The sequence below is a fragment of the Typopeltis vanoorti genome, chromosome 8, assembly GCF_054136105.1.
Source record: "Typopeltis vanoorti isolate ZY-2024b chromosome 8, IOZ_Tvanoo_1.0, whole genome shotgun sequence".
NCBI lineage: Eukaryota > Metazoa > Arthropoda > Arachnida > Uropygi > Thelyphonidae > Typopeltis > Typopeltis vanoorti.
The window spans coordinates 88,880,813-88,899,059 of record NC_143556.1 but is presented as its reverse complement, the minus strand read 5'-3'; the positions used below and the strand labels follow the sequence as shown (position 1 = coordinate 88,899,059).

Genomic DNA, 18,247 nt, shown 5'->3' with positions numbered 1-18,247 from the left:
TGTGGAAGAGAAATACAAAACTATACCCTTAAAAAAAGAAATCTAAAATAATGAGAAACTACGTTGTTGACTAACAGTATAATAGGAAATGAATGTTAAATTGAAGGAAATATTTGAAATAAATGTAAGGAAATGCCAAATGGTTATGACCACTGATAATGCAGTTTGAAACAGGAAATGATCAAAAAATGATCAACCATATTGTTTTTTAATCTTTTACCCAAGTGAAAGCAAACAAGGTCTGTGTATGAAGTATTTTCACAACCAGGCTACTGGTTGTGAGGAGGATGTGAAGTCAAATTCTTCATATACAAGTAGCTTGGTTGTAAAAATACTTCATGTACAGACTTTGTTGGCTTACACTTGGGTAAAGGATTAAACAACAATATGGTTGATCATTTCCTGTTTCAAATTGCATGTCAGTGGTCCTATCCTGAACCATTTGGCTTTTCCTCACATTTATTCCAAATATTTAGTTGGATGTTGCAATAGGCCTGGGAATGTGGAAGGTGGTGATGAAGAAATGTATAAACAACTTGGATTAGTGAAAAAGGGAAGGGTAATTATTATGGGTGATTTTAATTATGGTGGTATAGATTGGAATGAAGAGATAGCATTTGGGAATAAGGAAAATGAATTTCTCGAGTTCTTGAGAGATAACTATCTCAGGCAGCACGTAAAGAAGGGCATGCGATCAACAGTTCTAGATCTCATCATTTTTATCATTTGATGCTCCAATTACAATTCATATAATTGTAATTGGAGCATCAATTAGAGGGGTTTCATTTTCCTCCAGTTGGTGAAAGTGATCATGAAGTAATCACTCGTGTTGTGGCTAGTCATATGCAGACTTTTGTGAGGAAAGGATATATATGCGGAATTATAAGGCTGGTGATTATTACAAGCTTAGGAGACAGCTTGGAGTGGAACGAGGAGTGTTGGCTTCACATCCACTGAGGCAAAGGATGTGAAGTCAAATTCTTCATATACAAGCAGCATGGAAATAAATGCTGCATGGGAACTCACAAAGAAATATATAACAGCATCAATGTACGAATGTATTTTGAAGGGCAAAAGGCTAAATAAAGTAGGTGTAAAATGGATGAATTGGAGCATAAGCATGAAATCTGAAAAAAGAAAGTACTTTTGAGGAAGTACAAGATGAATAATGGTAATAATCAGTCGCATGAAGAATATAAAGAACAAGTCAGGAGAGTCACTCAGTTAGTAAGAAAAAGAAAAGCAGAGTATGGACAGATATTGGCAAATCAGGCAAAGAAAAACCCTACAGAGTTTTTTTAGATATGTGGCAAGTAGAAGGAAGAATGATCATGGTAAGATGAAGTTAAGGGATGAAAATGGTAGACTGGTAACTGCTGCAGAAGACATTGTTGAGGTATTCAGTGATCAATTTATAAGGGTGTTTCATCCTGATTAGGGTGGAATCATGAGGAATTTAAGTGTAGAGGACATAGGAGGGGATGGCTTAATTGTGAGTGAACAGGAGGTATTCGAGGAAATAAATAAACTCGATGTCAATAAGACAATAGGATTTGATGACATATCACCACACATCTTACGAGAATGTTCCAGGGAATTGGCAGTAGCATTGGCATGCCTATTTAATAAGAGTCTTACAACAGCAGAAGTTCTGCAGGAGTGGAAGGAAGGTAAAATTGTTCTACTGCATAAAGGTGGTGATCAGGCTGTAGCTTCAAATTATAGGCTGGTTTGTGTGTCTGGAGTTGTGGTGAGGTTGTGGTATTTAGCCTTTTGCCCTTCAGAATACATTCGTACATTGATGCTGTTATATATTTCTTTGTGAGATACAGAAATGGATTGATAACAGCAGTATTATCTGTGGTTATCAGCGTGAGTTTGTTAAGGGGAGATCATGTTTCACTAACTTACTTACTTTTAAAATACTATAACAAGGTGACAAATACCTTGGACAGGGGAGATGCATATACAGTGGTGTACTTAGATTTTGCAAAAGCTTTTGATAGACATGACAAGCTCTTAAATAATTGAAACAGATGGGACCGGCTGTCAGATAGGTATCCAGAAGTTGTATATGGGGGTGCAGTACCCCAAAAGAGAAAGGTCACCAGCGGTGTACCGCAGGTGTCAGTTTTGGGGGAAATTGTTGTTCAATTTGTATGTTAATGATATTGGGTTGGGTTTAACTAGTGATATCCAGCTGTTTGCAGATGATGCAAAACTGGGGAAAGCAATGCACAGTCAAGCAGATGTCATGGCCTTACAAGAGGACTTGAATAGATTGCATGAATGGGCAGGTAAGTGGAACTATCAGTTCACTGTTGCCTAGTGTAAGGTTTTGAGATTTGGTAAGCAACGATAGGATGCAAAGTACACACTTGGTGGGGAAACTTTAATGGAAGTAGAGGAGATGAGAGATCTAGGAGTGATAGTGGACAAGAACCTGAAATTCAGGGGACACATTGCACAAGTTGTGAAGACATCACATCGGATAATGGCAATGATGCGGAGGACCCTGACATGAAGAAATAGAGAGGTTATGATTCCATTGTATAAGTCCTCGATCAGGCCTCATATGGATTATTGTGCACAGATTTGGTCGCCTGGTTTTCATGGTGACGAGGATATGTTGAAAAGGGTCCAGAGAAGATTCATAAAGGTAGTCGGTGGTCTTTGGAATGTGGAGTATGAGGACAGATTCAGAGAATGTAAGTTGCAGAGCCTCGTGAATAGGAGTAAGAAATGGGGTGGGGGATATGATTGAGACATATAAGCTGGTCAGGGGTTGTTATTGGGCAGACATGGAAGAGGGGAGTAGAACAAGCGGTCATTACTGGAAACTGTATAACGACGGTGTGAACAGCAGAGTGAGGAGAAGGTTCATTGCATGGAGGGTGGTTGGTGAGTGGAATGCATTGCGAGTGCATTGTGAATGTAGACACATTGAATCAGTTTAAGAAGCCGCTGGATGAGCATTGCATGCAACAGTGTGTACTTCCCACGATAAGTCTCTGACTTCATGGAGGTCAAATGTTAATAATAATAATAATAATAATTTACTTCAATTCAAGATTCATTTCATATTCTACTATTACTCAACAAGAGCTATTTCTCATTATTTTAGTTTTCTTTTTTTTAAGGATATATTTTTGTATTTCTCTTAGAGCCTCCGTAGCTCAGTCGGTATAGGCGAAGCCCTTTGGTCGGAAAGAGACCTAGGTTCAATTCCTGTCAATGACATGAGGAACCTTCTTCCAGTCTCTTTCGACTAAAGATGAGTTAGCTAGTCTCATGCAGAGGTAGAGTTTTTTTTCTCCTGGAAACTTGAGTTTTTCATCCCTCAGAACAGGTAAACTGGCCCTGTGAACACATGCTGCTACAGTCAAAAATACAACTCCCCCCTCCCCCACCAGGGGAAGGCTCAGTGACAGGCCAGTTGGGGGTTGTACTAACAAAAAGTTGCATCTAGTGTAACACGCAGACCCCTGCATTGGAAGCGGGATAAACGTGCAAAGAGGAAGAAGAAGATGTTGATGAATCATTTGATGAATTACTGTGGCTCTCTGATGGGCCTAGTGTAAGCAAACAAAAGTCTGTGCATGAAGTATTTTCACTACCAGGCTACTTGTATATGGAAGATGTTGATTTCACATCCATTACTTCAGTATCCCATAATGCAAAACACACTTCCTTTCAGATGTGTATATTATTATTATTATTATTATAATACAGGTATCTCCATGGAGTCAGAAGACCCATCGTGGAAGATCCAGTATTCACACACTAGTAATCATTCGCACATACCTCTGCTTAAACACATTCACTGATGAAGCACCCACAACCACCTCTGGCAACCCATTCCACCCTTGAAGCAAACAATCTAGTCCTAACATCCTTGCTTACCACACTCTTACACAACTTCCACTGGTGACCCCTTGGTCTCTCCCTTCTTGCCATGTACTGAAAAAAAGTCTTCTGTGTCAATCCTATAAACTCACGTTAATAACCTAAAGGCTTCTATCATGCCTCTTCTTTTTTTCCTATCAGCTAATTTGTGAAGCCTACAGACCACCAATCTATTTCATAGGGAGCATTCCACAGAACTACCATAATCTTTGTCACTCGCCGCTTGATCCTCTCCATAACTTCTTCATTCCCACAGAATCTGGGAGATTAGATCTGTGTGCAGTAATCTAGACATGACTCAAGTTATACAAACATGTGAAAGGCCTAGTCAATTAGGCTGAACATTCCTTTAGCAAACACATTGATATTCCATCAGTCCCTATTGACAAATTCTTATCCAGGTTATGCAAAAGTTCTTCAACCTCATTTTCATGCACCTCTAATTCTTCATCCAATGTAGCAGTAGCACTGTGCAACATGTTACATACACCTGGTTAATATACCTAAGCAAAGTGAGCACTCATTAATTGAATGATCTCAGCTTCTGACACTAGAGTACTATTTGCATTCAGTAAAGTTATTCTTCCACATTCATTCTTTCTTTTGCTTGCAACATAATGATAAAATTCTTTTGGATTGCCTTTAGCTTGCATATTATAGCAGCAACCAATTATATTTAGTCCTGTTGATTTCTATCTCACACCAGATAGCTTCAAAAGAACTGCCCTTTGAAAATCCCTGTCCCCATGATGTACGTCTACTCTTTCTGACTTTAAAAAGAAAATTCATTTGCTATCATTAGCAAAATTCCTCTCCCCATCCTATTCCTTATGTCCTCTCTGAAGACACTACAGTCATCCCTCGACTTACGTCATGGTTCCGCTCCATCCGACAGGATGTAAGTCAGTTCAGGTGTAAGTCGATAAATTAAATCAATAGAGTTATAAGGACTTAATAGTAATAAGTATACAGCCATTTTAATTTTTAAACCTTATAAAACTGTACTGTGTATTACTGTCACTATAAAATAGGAGAATAATGACCCAAATATTCCTCCCCAATCACATCTTCATTACCTTTCCTATGTGAAGAACCAGGCTGCAGCTCTTCTGGTGTAACCTTTTTTTTTTTTTTGATAAAAATGTCCAATGTGCTTTGCTTATTCCTCTTCTTCTTTTCACTATAATTTGTTCATAGCAAAGAAACGTATCATGTACTTTCCTTTCTACTAATAAGTGGCATTCAACATTTGGGTCCATGCCTTCAGCCATTTCGAGAACATTTCTGAAAGATCCTTCACTGTGAATTGTTTAACTACCTCTTCCTGTTTCTCTTTTCCCTCTTCCTTTTCTAGTTCTTCCACCAATGTCCCTACAGTTTGACCAATTTTTCGTTGGTCAACTCTTCAGGGGCACTTTCTATGAGTTGAACTATGTCATCATCATCATCATTCACTTCGAGATTAGGACTGTCTATTAGCACAAACTTTTTAATGTTTTTTTTTTTCCATATGCACTCATACATTGAGAGGTCACTTCGTCCCAAGCCACAGCAATATTTTTAATAGCATGATAAATATTGAATGCTTTCCAGAATTGCATGAGAGTCTGATCATTTCCTTCAGTGGCAGAAATGGCTTGTGAAAAAGTTCTCTGTAGAGCCAGCAAAGGTTGGTCGATTGGTAGAGCCTCTGCTACTAATGGCTCAGTTAAGTAAGTTTGAGTGCAGTTAGTAGTTGGAAGGGGACCAATCGTTCGATGCTGTTGGCACACTCTCCCTCAATGATTCTTTGGACTCCCTGGAGGTGTCAAATAATAATAATAATAATAATAATAAGCCTTAAACACTGCAAGAACTCTGTGATCCATCAGTTGGTTCAATGAAATAGTGTTTGGAGGGAGAAACATGACCTTGATCTTGGGGTGAAGTTCACCAATGTAAGGTGGATGACCTGGAGCATTATCTAGAATTAATAAAATTTTAAATTCTACATTTTCTTTTACACAGTAGCTTTCCATTTCACTCGCATAAGAGTTGATTAAGGCATCCTGAAAACAATTTTTGAGTCATCCACGACTTCTTATTGCTCCGATAATGAACTGGAAGAGTATGCTTCATAATGTTTTTGAAGGCTTGTGGATTCTCACTGTGCCATATCACAATATCACAAATGGTTTCAGTTTACACCCAGCCATGTTACCCCCTAACAGAATCGTAAAATGGTCTTTAAGAGCTTTGAAACCAAGCAGAGATTTTAACTTGTGTGGATGAATGCTTGCTGAAGCATTTTTTTTTCCAAAACAAGGAGGTCTCATCCATATTAATTATTTGCTGTGGCAAATAATTAAATAATTTTCCTCTGTAATGATAATTTTATCCAATTTCTCCAAAACTCATTGGCAGCCTTCTCATCGGCACTTGAAGATTCACCATACATTTTCACATTATACAGTGCAAAACGCTGTTTGAATCTCATGAACAACCAGAAGAAGGGTTGAACTCATAGTCGTAATTGGGCCCTGCTTTCCTCCTTCAACATACTGAAGAGATTTAGTGTCTTAGCGACTATGGTCCTAGTGCTAAGGAGTATGCGCTTTTGGCTCAGGTCCTCTATCCATGATGCAAGTAGCTTTCCATATCACTGATACACCTTGTCATTGCTTCGTCACTATTGCTGATTTAATGGAAGCAGATCCTTTCACAGCCTCTACGATTTATCCTTATTTTTCAAAATGGTCGTCACTGTAAAATGTGACCATCTGAAGTCATATGCGATCACACTGACAGGCTTACCAGCTTCATGTTGCGTCACAACTTGCAACTTTGTTTCAAGATCAATTGCTCACCTCTTTTTCTGTGATTCTTCACTAGGTTTTTTGATTGGGCATGTAGGGGCCATGTTGTAATATTTAACAATAAATACATAATTAACCTATTTCAAGGAACTATTGAAGACACGTGCTGACTGCCAGGGGAGTTTGACACTGAATGCACTGTTACCACTGTGCATGATGCATTGTTTCTTAAAGTAAAAAAAAACGTTTCTAAATAGAAACCTTTTTACTTTAAGCTTGCTTGCATCTTGTTTGAAAGTATAGTTGTAAATGTTATTTATTCTCTTATGGGTTTATGGACATATCTTCAAGCAGATGTAAGTCGAGGGATGACTGTATATCCTTTGCATTCTATTCCTATGACCATATCATCCTTAGTCAACTACGTCTCACTAATGCCTATAATTTTGGATCAAGTTGTGCTAACCAATGTGAAAAACTCCTCAGCCTTATTTTGAATACTTCTGCGATTAGTATACATAAACTAACAATATCCCATTACCTCTCTTACACATTGTGTTACTCAGTCGACTAAAATTAACCTTTGGTACTATAGTTTGCATTATGTGATCACTCTCCCACTTACTAACCTCTAGGTTGCCTAAACCCATATTCACCTTTAGTTTCCCTGACTTTGTACTTCTGAATTTTCACTGAACAATACTTTCTCATGACTCCTGACACCAAATCCATTTAGATTCAAGCCATCTACTTTATATAAATCCTTCCTTCCTTCCTTCCTTCCATGCACTATGAAAAAGGCACTATCCAAATGAGTTTCAACCTCATTAATAGTACCCCCATTAATGATACTGTTAAAGTGCAGGATGCCTCTCCAAAAACTCTGAGTGATCTAAAAGAATACCCTAAATCTCACTGAGTGACCTGAAAGGCTAATCGAATTCATCACTCTCAACAGTGGCCATAATCAGTGACAAGCAAAAACTTACCAATGAGCAGAGACAGTCTACTCCCAGGAAGCAACCCCAAAGATGAACATTATTAAAACATCAACAGTGGAAGCTAGACACAGGAAGATACCAAGGTTGAATTAATGCATATGCCATATATTTTTCGTATAGCAAAAAAGGTGTATTACCTTATTATTAAAACACTCTAGATGAGAGATAGTTTTAGATCATTTTTTACTCAGTTATAAAGTAGAGTATACTTTCCAAGAAATTATATTCATGTTTATTCTTAAGTATAAGCAAAAAAAAAATATTTTCTTGGGTGTGTAATAACATCATCACAAGATATCAATCCAAATCAGCATGTGGCCATCAATTTGTCTTAAAACTGGTCAGCATCTCCATCAAACATGTTTCTGAATAAAAATGAAGTTTTAAAATTCTCCAAAAAATATGCATTTCATGATGACAATGAGGCACTTTTTAAGATCTAATTTGGTGAGCACTAGACAATGTAATTTTCTCATTTATTTCAGAAACTTCATTTCACAATGTTAACATTTTATTTTAATAATTTAGTTTACTTTTAAATTCCTTTTGACTCCATACATAGAGAAAAGCCTCAACTTTAATCTGCCATAAAATTATATGGAAAGATGTTAAAATAAAACTGTTTAAATATTATTATGCAGTCATCTTCAGGAAATCAAGTACTCATTGAAGGACATCCAGGCCACAGATGCCTAAATACTATCTGCTATATATTTCTTTGAACAGGCCAGTCTGTATAACTGCAGTTCTGGTCAAGGTGTTGGAGAGATTGATAAGGAATAGAATACAGAATTGGATTGATGGATATGGCATTCTTTATGAAGGTCAGCATGATTTGTAAAGGGCAGGTCCTGTTTCAGTAATTTACTTGCATTTTATGATAAGGTGACGAGTGTGTTAGATAACAGAGAATCATATACAGTGATATTCTTAGACTTTGCAAAAGCGTCTAGTAGATTACCACATGATAAGTTGGTGTACAAGTTCAGAGGATGGGAATATACAGTATACTGGTTAGATGGATCAGAGATTGGCTCTCTGAACGATACCAGCAGGTTGTGTATGATGGAACAGTGTCTCAAAAAAGAAGAGTGACCATTGGCGTGTCCCAGGGTTCTGTTATTGGGGCTCCCCCCTGCTGCTTAACTTGTTTGTAAATGACATATCATGTGGACTGACTGGGGATCTTCAGTTATTTGCTGATGATGCAAAGTTGGGAAGAATTATGAGTAGCACTGGTGATGCTGAATCCCTTCAGGAAGATTTAAATGGACTTTTTACTTGGACAAAAGAGTGGGAATGTAGTTTTAATATCAACAAGTACAAGGTGTTGCATTTTGGAGTGCAGAAATATGCAGATGTACTATATTGTGGTGCCGTACTGCAGGAAGTGGATGAGATTAGAGATTTGGAAGTGATGGTTGACAGTAGACTGAAGTTTAGAGGGCATATTGCTAGGGTTGCAAATTGCAGTGCTGCTATGATAAGAAGTACTCTAACATGCAATGATAAGGAAGTGGTTGTGCCACTATATAAGGCACTGGTCAGACCAAACTTGGACTATTGTACTCAGATCTGGTCACCTGATTTTCAATGTGATGTGGAGACATTGGAGAGGGTCCAGAGACGAGTGACTAAGACAATATCAGGAGTTGAATGCTGGCTATGGACAGAGGTTGAAGAGATGTGGATTGCAGAGTTTGGTAGATAGGAGGAAGAGAGGTGATATGATAAAGATGTTAAAGTTAGTGAGAGGATTTTTATCAGATTAATCCAGAGGGATTATAAAAAGGGTAGAAGGTGAGAGGAGAAGAACCAGAGGTTATTCCTGGAAGTTATGTAAAAGTGTGTTGAAGAAAGGTGTGAGGAGCAGATTTTTTATATGGAGAATTGTTATTGAATGGAATGCATTACCAGAATGTGTTGTTAATGCAAGGAGTATTAAGGACTTTAAGATTCTATATGATAATTTATGCTGTCAGTTGAATAAACCTCTCACGGTGAGTCTGTCGACTCCATGGAGGGTGTAATAATAATAAAAAAATTCATCAAAGAAACCTTCAGAATGGAATGACAGTGAAATGGCCAAAAGAAGAACCTGGACCACATATGCTTTCCTAATTACACCTTTATTCTGTTTCTAGAGGAGATTCTCAAGTTCTCTCCACATGCCATTGCTGTAAAATCTCATCTGTATCTATACTGTAAAATATTCTCCTTAATCAACATATATGCTTTCAAAATATCTCCTCTTTTCCATCCATTACTCAAACTTTGAAGACCACAGGCTAGATATTATCTTGAATATCTTTTAACAAATCTTCTCATTGCGTCTGAAACAAGGTGACAACATCTGAGCACAGCAGTCTCATCAAAGCCTTATAACAGTGGGAGTCTTCATATTTACAAACTAGTGTTCTGTTCAGCATTGAAGTTATTTAATATGATGGTTGGTACTACTTACAGATGAGTCCCAATGTCATCAGCCTGCTAATATTTGTGAAAAGGGGCATTTATTGTAGAGGTAGTGTGATGGTTTAAGGAAAAACGTTGGGCAGATGCACTGACCTGTGCATCCTTCCTAGCAGAACCATGAATGCTTCTTCAACTTACAGAGACAAGGTCTTGATCCCTATGTTCATCAGTATGCAGGTGACATTTATCCTACAAGACGATAATGCTCATCCTCATCAAGTGAAGTTTATGTGCCAATAGTTTCAAGAGGAGACTACTGTATGTATGGACTGGCCCTCCAGGTCTCCTGACCTTAATCATATCGAGCATATCTGGAATGAATGCTCTAGGGAGATGTCTTGATTCTCTAAACACCCCACCCCAAAACCTTGAAAGACTTAAGGGAACTTTACAGGAGCAATGGTTGTTATTATCAACTGAGCTCATGGGCACTACTATAAACAGTACGAAACATCGTTGTGAGTGTTGTATTACTGTGAAGGATGACCACATTCCTTACTGAGGCACTGTGACAATCTTATTTTGACCCTCTTGTCTTCATATACCGATTTGTATGGAATTAAATTATTTATTTACATAAATTAAAGATACCAAGAAATTATATATTTGGTTTAATCCTTTATCCAAGTGCAAGCAAACAAAGTTTGCACCTGAAGTATTTTCAGGACTGGGGCAACTCGTATATAGAAGAAGCTAATGACTTCACATCACTTGCCTTATTTATTTACAATTCTCATATCATACTGCTTTTCACTAAATTGAATTAAAAAATTCATCATACAGTTTTTGAGTTATTGTGATTTTTCTCTTTGTTCCTTAATTTATGGAAACCAGCATATTAATCTGGCATTTTCTTATCTATTACACTGGTATATATATATATATATATATATATATATATATATATATATATATATATATATATATATACCTGATTTAACCTGATTTTATATATATTTTATATTTATACCTGATTATATATATATATATATATATATATATATATATAACTAATTTAAGCAGTGAAATAAATGATGGTTAAAATCCTTTATTATTAACATATAGAATGAAACAAACTTCTGTATAAGGAGAACCTTAGTAATCTTCCTTATACAGTCATAAATTATGCTATGTTTACTTTCATTGCCATATCCAAGATTCTCAAGTAAATACTTGAAAACTGTGCTATGCTAATAAGTAATTCCTGCGTAACTGAAAGAGTAGGCTATAGATCTTTCTTGCTTAATGCAACAAAGGCACATATGATATGGTTCACTACAACAGTAAGAGCAGAAATAAGAGAGTAGGTATTTTCTTATGTTATATGAAAGACAAGTGTTAAGTTTCACATAATGTAGACTACATTGCATTGCATTGAGTTACAGGCATTCTTTACAAAGGAGCCTGAATAACAGTGTTGGTCCTGGCTGCAGTTTTTTTTTTTTTTTTTTTTTTTTTTTTTTTTTTTTTTTTTTTGAAGAACTCTATTAATTTATGTTAGTGTAAATTTTTTGAGCAACATATTCATATTATGGAGGACTGGAAGAGGATGAGAGGGCATCCATGAAAGTTGAGAATGAATGCAGTCAAAGAAAGGGCTGAAAGCTAGATTTTTCTCTAATACACCAGTGAGAGAGAGATTCACACTACCTGCAGCGAGTTCAGGTAGTATGAATGACTTCAGAAAAATGTATGACAACTAGTGTGGGGTGATATTATGCCTCCCTAAATGAGTTCCTGATTCCCTGAATGTCTCTGAGAAAATCACAATAATAATAGTAATATCACATTTAAAATAAATTATATTCTTTTTTGTTTAATCTCAAATATTTTAAATGAGTGTAAGCAAACTGCAAATGTTTATTGTTATTGTTATTATCAACAGACCTCCATGGAGTCAAGAGACTCATTGTAGGAAGTGCCACTCTCACATTCTCACATGCACAGCTGATTGTACCTTGACTTAAATGCATTCACTGTCCCTGCACTGCCCACACTCTGAGGCAATGCATTTCAATCACCCGCCCATTCTGCATGCAAAAAATCTACTCCTTTTTGCTCATATCCCCTTATACGGATTCAGGAATGGCCTCTCATTCTCTTCCCTGTCTCCAAATATTTTATGAAAAATCTCATCCACATTAATCTGGTAATTACCCCCTTAACAACTTATACATCTCAATCATGTCACCCCTTTTTTATGAAAAATCTAATCCACATTAATCTGGTAATTACCCCCTTAACAACTTATACATCTCAATCATGTCACCTCTTTTCCTTTTATCCACTAGGCTCTGTAATTTGCATTCTCTCAATCTGTCCTCATATTCCACATTCTAGAAACCAGAAACCAACTTAGTGAATCATCCCTGGATCCTCTCCAACATATCATCTGAAATATCATATCATCCTTTTGAAAATCTGGTGACCAAATCAGTGCACAGTAATCCATATGCAGCCTGAGCAAAGTCTTGTACAATGAAATCAAAACATTCTTACTTCTACATGTCAGTGTTCTCTGCATCATTCCCATAATCCGCTGTGTCGTCCTCACAATTTTAGTAAAATGTCCATGAAATTTCAAGTTTCTATCCACCACAACCTTCCAATTCTTCATCTCCTCTGCCTCCTCCAAAATATCCACACCAATCCTATAATCTGCATCCCAAATTTTGAAACTTTACACTTTGTAACATTAAATTGATATCCCCACACACTCACCCATTCAGAGAGTCTATTTAGGCTCTCTTGCAAAGCTACAACATCTACTCTACTTCTCATAACTCTCCCGACTTTGCACCATCTGTAAATAATCCTTATATCTTTATATCACCATTTAAAGCCTTTCCAATGTCATTTACATACAAATTAAACAGCAATGGCCCTAAAATGGACTCCTGGGGTATGCCACTAGTGACTTTCCTCTTCTGGGATACCACTCCCCCCCATACACAACCTGTTGATACCTATCAGACAGCTAATCTCCAATCCAATGCTAATCCAGTATCCAACCCAATCTGTTCCAATTTAACTATTAGTTTGTCATGTGGCAATCTACTGAAAGGCTTTTCAAAATCTAAATATATTACCGTATATGCATCTCCCTTGTCCAATGTATTTGTCACCTTGTTATAATAAGCAAGCAGATTGCTAAAATAAGATCTTCTTTTAGCAAACCCATGCTGTCCATTAAAGCAAATTCTACTGCTATCCACCCAATTCTGAATCCTTGTCCCCACTAACTTCTCCAACACTTTGTCGACAACTTCAGACAAGCAGATCAGCCTATAATTCGAAGCCTTAGTCTTATCACCTCCTTTATGAAGTGGAACAATTTTGCCATCTTTCTATTCCTTTGGGACCTGGACTAATCTAAGACTCATGTTGAAAATGTACATTAAAGATGTTGTTAACTCCCTGGAACATTCCCTCAAGACATTTAGTGATATACCATTAAGTCCCATGGCCTTGTTGACATCAAGTTTACTCGATTAAACTTGATGTCAAGTTTACTCGATTCCTCGTATATCTCCTGCTCACTTGCCATCATCCCACTGTTCTCAAGTTCTACATTATGTTACAATCACAAGGATGGAATACTTTAATGATTTACTCATTTAACACATCTACTATATCCTCCTCAGTGTTTATGATTCTTCTATTATCAATGACCAACATCATCCTCCCATAATCATTCTTCCTTCTACTGACCACATATCGAAAAAACTCTAAAAAGAACACCTAGGATTTCTTTTAGCATCATTTGCTAACTGCTGCTTATACTGCACTTTTGCTATTCTTACTAAGTGAGTTACCTTCCTTGCTTGCTCTTTGTACTTCTCATGTAAATGATTATCTCCACTCGTTTTGTGCTGCCTCCACAATGCCTTTTTCTTCCAAATTGTATGCTTCATCTCTTCAGTCATCCATTTTACACCTACCTTATTGAATCTCCTGACCTTCAGAATACACTCAGTCATTTCCTCTGCTAGATAATTCCTGAGTAGAGACCAAGCAGCATTGATTTCCTTCCCATGCAATCCTTCATGCCATGATATTGCTGTAAGCTACCTCCTGAGTTTGCCATAATCATTCACCTTATAGTTCCACATATAACCCTTTCTCACAAAACACAAGTTCTGATATGACTGGTGACCTTTCACGTGATCACTTAATGGTCACTTTCACCAACTGGAGGATGATGTGACACTTCATTTACAACAATATCTTCTGATGAAATAATCAAATCCAAGCCTTTCGATCCACATGTGGCCTCTGTTACGTACTGCTTAAGGTAGTTATCTCTTAAAAACTCAAGAAATTTGTTCTTTGGTTTCTGATGATGTCTCTTCATTCCAGTCTATATTACCATAATTGAAATCACCCATAATGATCACCCTTTTCTAATTAGCCAGCCAAATTTGTCTAAAACATTCCCTTCTTGCTGCTTTCCACATTACCAAGTCTATAGCTATATCTTACTAAACATTTCATCCTGTCCACCTCCACTTCACACCATACTGCTTCAAAACCGCTGTCAGTATTTGGTCCTGGCACCTCCACCCTAGATGGACACACTCCTCTGCCATCAATAACACTCCTCCTCCCTTTTTGCTTTGTTTGTCTTTGTGAAAGACTACATATCCCTCCATCTCTATTTATGTCAGAATGTCATCCTGGTTCAACCATGTCTCACTTATACCAACAATGTTTTGGGCAAATGAACTCTATCAATGTTAGAATTTCATTCTCCTTTGTTTAGAATGCTTCTAGCATTTGTAAACATACACACCAGCTCATTTCTGTTTCTATAACAAGTCCCAGTAACCCCACTTCTTGGACATGACTCCTCTACAGTCTCTCCTATCCATTCTTGTCTATCATCACTGATACTACACCTCTCCCCAGACCTAAATATCATCCCCAACATCCTTGACTGTTTTAATCCTTTCTTGCACACTCACACACCTATTCCTGAAACCATCATCTACACTTTTCATGCAGTGTCCTCCTGTCCATCCTGCCCTCCCTCATTTCACTGTCACTCTGTGTTCCTTCTCTCTTATTCTCTTCACTAGCACCACTCATCTATCCATTCACAAACTTGCCTACCTTACTCCTGCTCATCCACAACATCTCTTGCTTCTTCAGGTCTTACATTCACTTCAGCCATTCTCTCTTGCAGCAACGGTTTCTCCAACTGACTCACATGAAATTCATTCAAATGTAGCCTATCTCTTTTATACAGCTCTATCCGTCCCTCAACCCACACATTCACAAAATGAACTCCTTTCTCTGCACACAACTCTTCTAGCATACCATTTAAAATTTTCACTTGTCTTTTCAACTCACCATTATCATACCTGGACATGCTGACTAACGTACCTACCACACATGCTCCTTAACCTCATTCTTCTTTTTTGACAGTCAGATCATTCATGCCAACTCTTTTGCTTGTGTACTCCTCTTATTACAATAAGAGAAGTTCTACCTCCCAGAAAATAGACCTTGTGCACTTTTTCATTCACTACACCCATTATCATCGAATCTCCATATATTGCCACTCCTCAAATCATTCAATATTTCTTTCAAATCTTGCTAGTGTGCTGACAGTAGCTGAGAAAATGTTACAAATATGCTCTTTACTGATTTATTCCAATTTGTCCTTTGATGATCAATTTCCAATACTGAAAGGGAAACAATTACATAAAGCCAGAACAGCAAGCTCTTGTTTTACTCAACTTTTATTATCTGGAATGTCTCTGTGTTGACCACATGTATTGATGTAGCTTTCATAACTAAGGTGGCCTTTCTTGAAATATGCACTTCCAGTATGCTTTACCCAAATCACCCATTCACACCTCCACACCACGATGAGCTACAGGTATGATTAATGGAGGCTGTAGGATAGGTTGACATAAAAAAAAAGGCCTTATATTTAAATAATAAACTGAGTAGCCTTTCATATTGCTTTTATCACTATGAGAGGCTACTTCTCAATTTAATGAGTTAAACAAAATGAGGTATAAATTCATGATATTCCACAAGAAATATTTTGGGAAAAAAAATTAAAAACTTCAGGTCTGGAAATCTTTATTAACTTCAATTTACCTTTAATATATATATATATATATATATATATTGTTATTAGAATTGATTACTATCAGTAATTAATTGATATCAGTACTAATATTAACTTTCTAAATATATATATATATATATATATATATATATATATATATATATATATATATATTTAGTAACATGCTCACCTGACAAGGTTTTCAGTGGCTGTGTGTTGCTACTCCCTTCATAATATATTCTGATCAGTTTATCTTCACAAGCAGTAGCCAATATATTTCTGAAAGTAGCAATAAACATATTTTCAAATTTCAGAATGTGACAGACAAAATAAGAAACAAAAGATTTTTAATGCTTATTTATAAATACTTAAATGATGAAATTTTCCAGTTATGTCTTTAAATTTCTGGTAATCTACTAGGAGTTAACTAGCTGATATATATACATATATATATGTGTGTGTGTGTGTGTGTGTGTGTGTGTGTGTGTGTGTGTGTGTGTGTGTGTGTGTGTGTGTGTGTGTGTGTGTGTGTATTCTTGATCTTCTACTTGGTTGTAATGATACATTTTAGAGAATAAATTTTAAATGACTTTAAACCGAGATAAAATATTAAATTTTAATGATACAACTAGTTTCAGCCTTTTACAGCCTTCTTCAGGTATCCACTAAAGGTAGAACACAGTAATAAAAAATTGAAGTTACAAAAAACTGAGAATTACAGGCAAAAAATGCAATACATAATCGACACGAAAACATTGTATTTTTCAAGTTGTTCTATCTACTGTGCTATTGTTTGTTGTATGCATGCTTGCAGGTTCTTGTGAGCGCCAGTATTGAACAACTGCAGTATGGCTATCAGGGATGTTATAACTCAAATTGCTGTTCAAATGTTCAGGATTAATGAGGATTTCTCTGGACTCCACAATTTTTCTTTCAAACTCATCACTACAGCAAAAAATGTTTTCGGATTTATCCCACCAAACTGAGTGACACTGTAGATTGTCATGAGGGTTATTAGAGAAAAGAACATGACTGGATAGCGCAGATGCATGTGATCTTTTATAGGAGATATCTCTCTTATGCTCCTCAATACGCAGTTCAACAGATTTGTTAGTCTGTCCAAAATAAGGAATATTACAGTCACACCATAACTTGTAAACACCTGGATATTTCAGGTTATGATGAATAGGCTTCGGATGGCTTATAAGAGAACGGACTTTAGGGAGTGTAGAAAAATGTCCTGATGTTGTATTTTTTAAGGACTTTATCCAATTTATTGGAGACTGAACTAATGTAAGGTATTGAGATGCTACCTTTAACATCAATAGTTTCCATAGTACGCTGCCTAGGAGGATCCAGAAGAAATTTCTCAATTGTTTTTTCAGAATATCCATTTTGTTTAAAGATAAGAGAAAGTTGTTCAATTTCTTTTTGGAGTTTATCTGGTTCATTTAAAAGAGATCGTGCTCTGTGTCCTAAATTAGAAATAGTTCCGAGCTTTTGTGGTGGAAAGTGATGAGATTGACAGTGCAGATATCTGTTAGTATGAGTTGGTTTTCGGTATATAGAGATTTTAAATCTATCAGAGCATCGTATAAGAATTACATCCAGGAAAGGAAGGGAAGGCAGTTATTTCATTCTAGCTCGGAAGTGAATTTTATATTAGGATGCTGGTTGTTTTATTATATTTATATTTTTTATATTTATGGAGTTCCGAAGATACACAAAGAAAACAGCCCTCTTCACCCAATTGTGGAAGGAATTGATGGTCCTACTTATAAGCTTTCGAAACATCTTGCAGAATACCTCAAGTGTTTCTCCAATAAATCTTCATTGTTCATCAAAAACACCACAGTCTTTATTTCTCATATCAAAAATATTTCAATCAGTGAAAATGATATCATAGCAAGTTTTGACATTATCTCATTATTTACTAATGTCCCTACGGAGGAGGTATTAACATTACTTAAGGACAAATTGTCTAAAAA

General features: G+C 36.6%; 1 protein-coding gene across 1 annotated transcript in view; it reads right to left on the bottom strand.

The window, feature by feature from the left end:
* LOC150104181 (WD repeat-containing protein 17-like) overlaps positions 1 to 18,247 on the bottom strand; it is a 243,105-nt gene that overhangs the window by 134,432 nt on the left and 90,426 nt on the right. Inside the window, exon 9 of the mRNA XM_090396419.1 lies at positions 16,450 to 16,538. Within this exon, the coding sequence (XP_090252545.1) occupies positions 16,450 to 16,538 (89 nt within the window). The remainder of the gene's footprint in view (positions 1 to 16,449; positions 16,539 to 18,247) is intronic.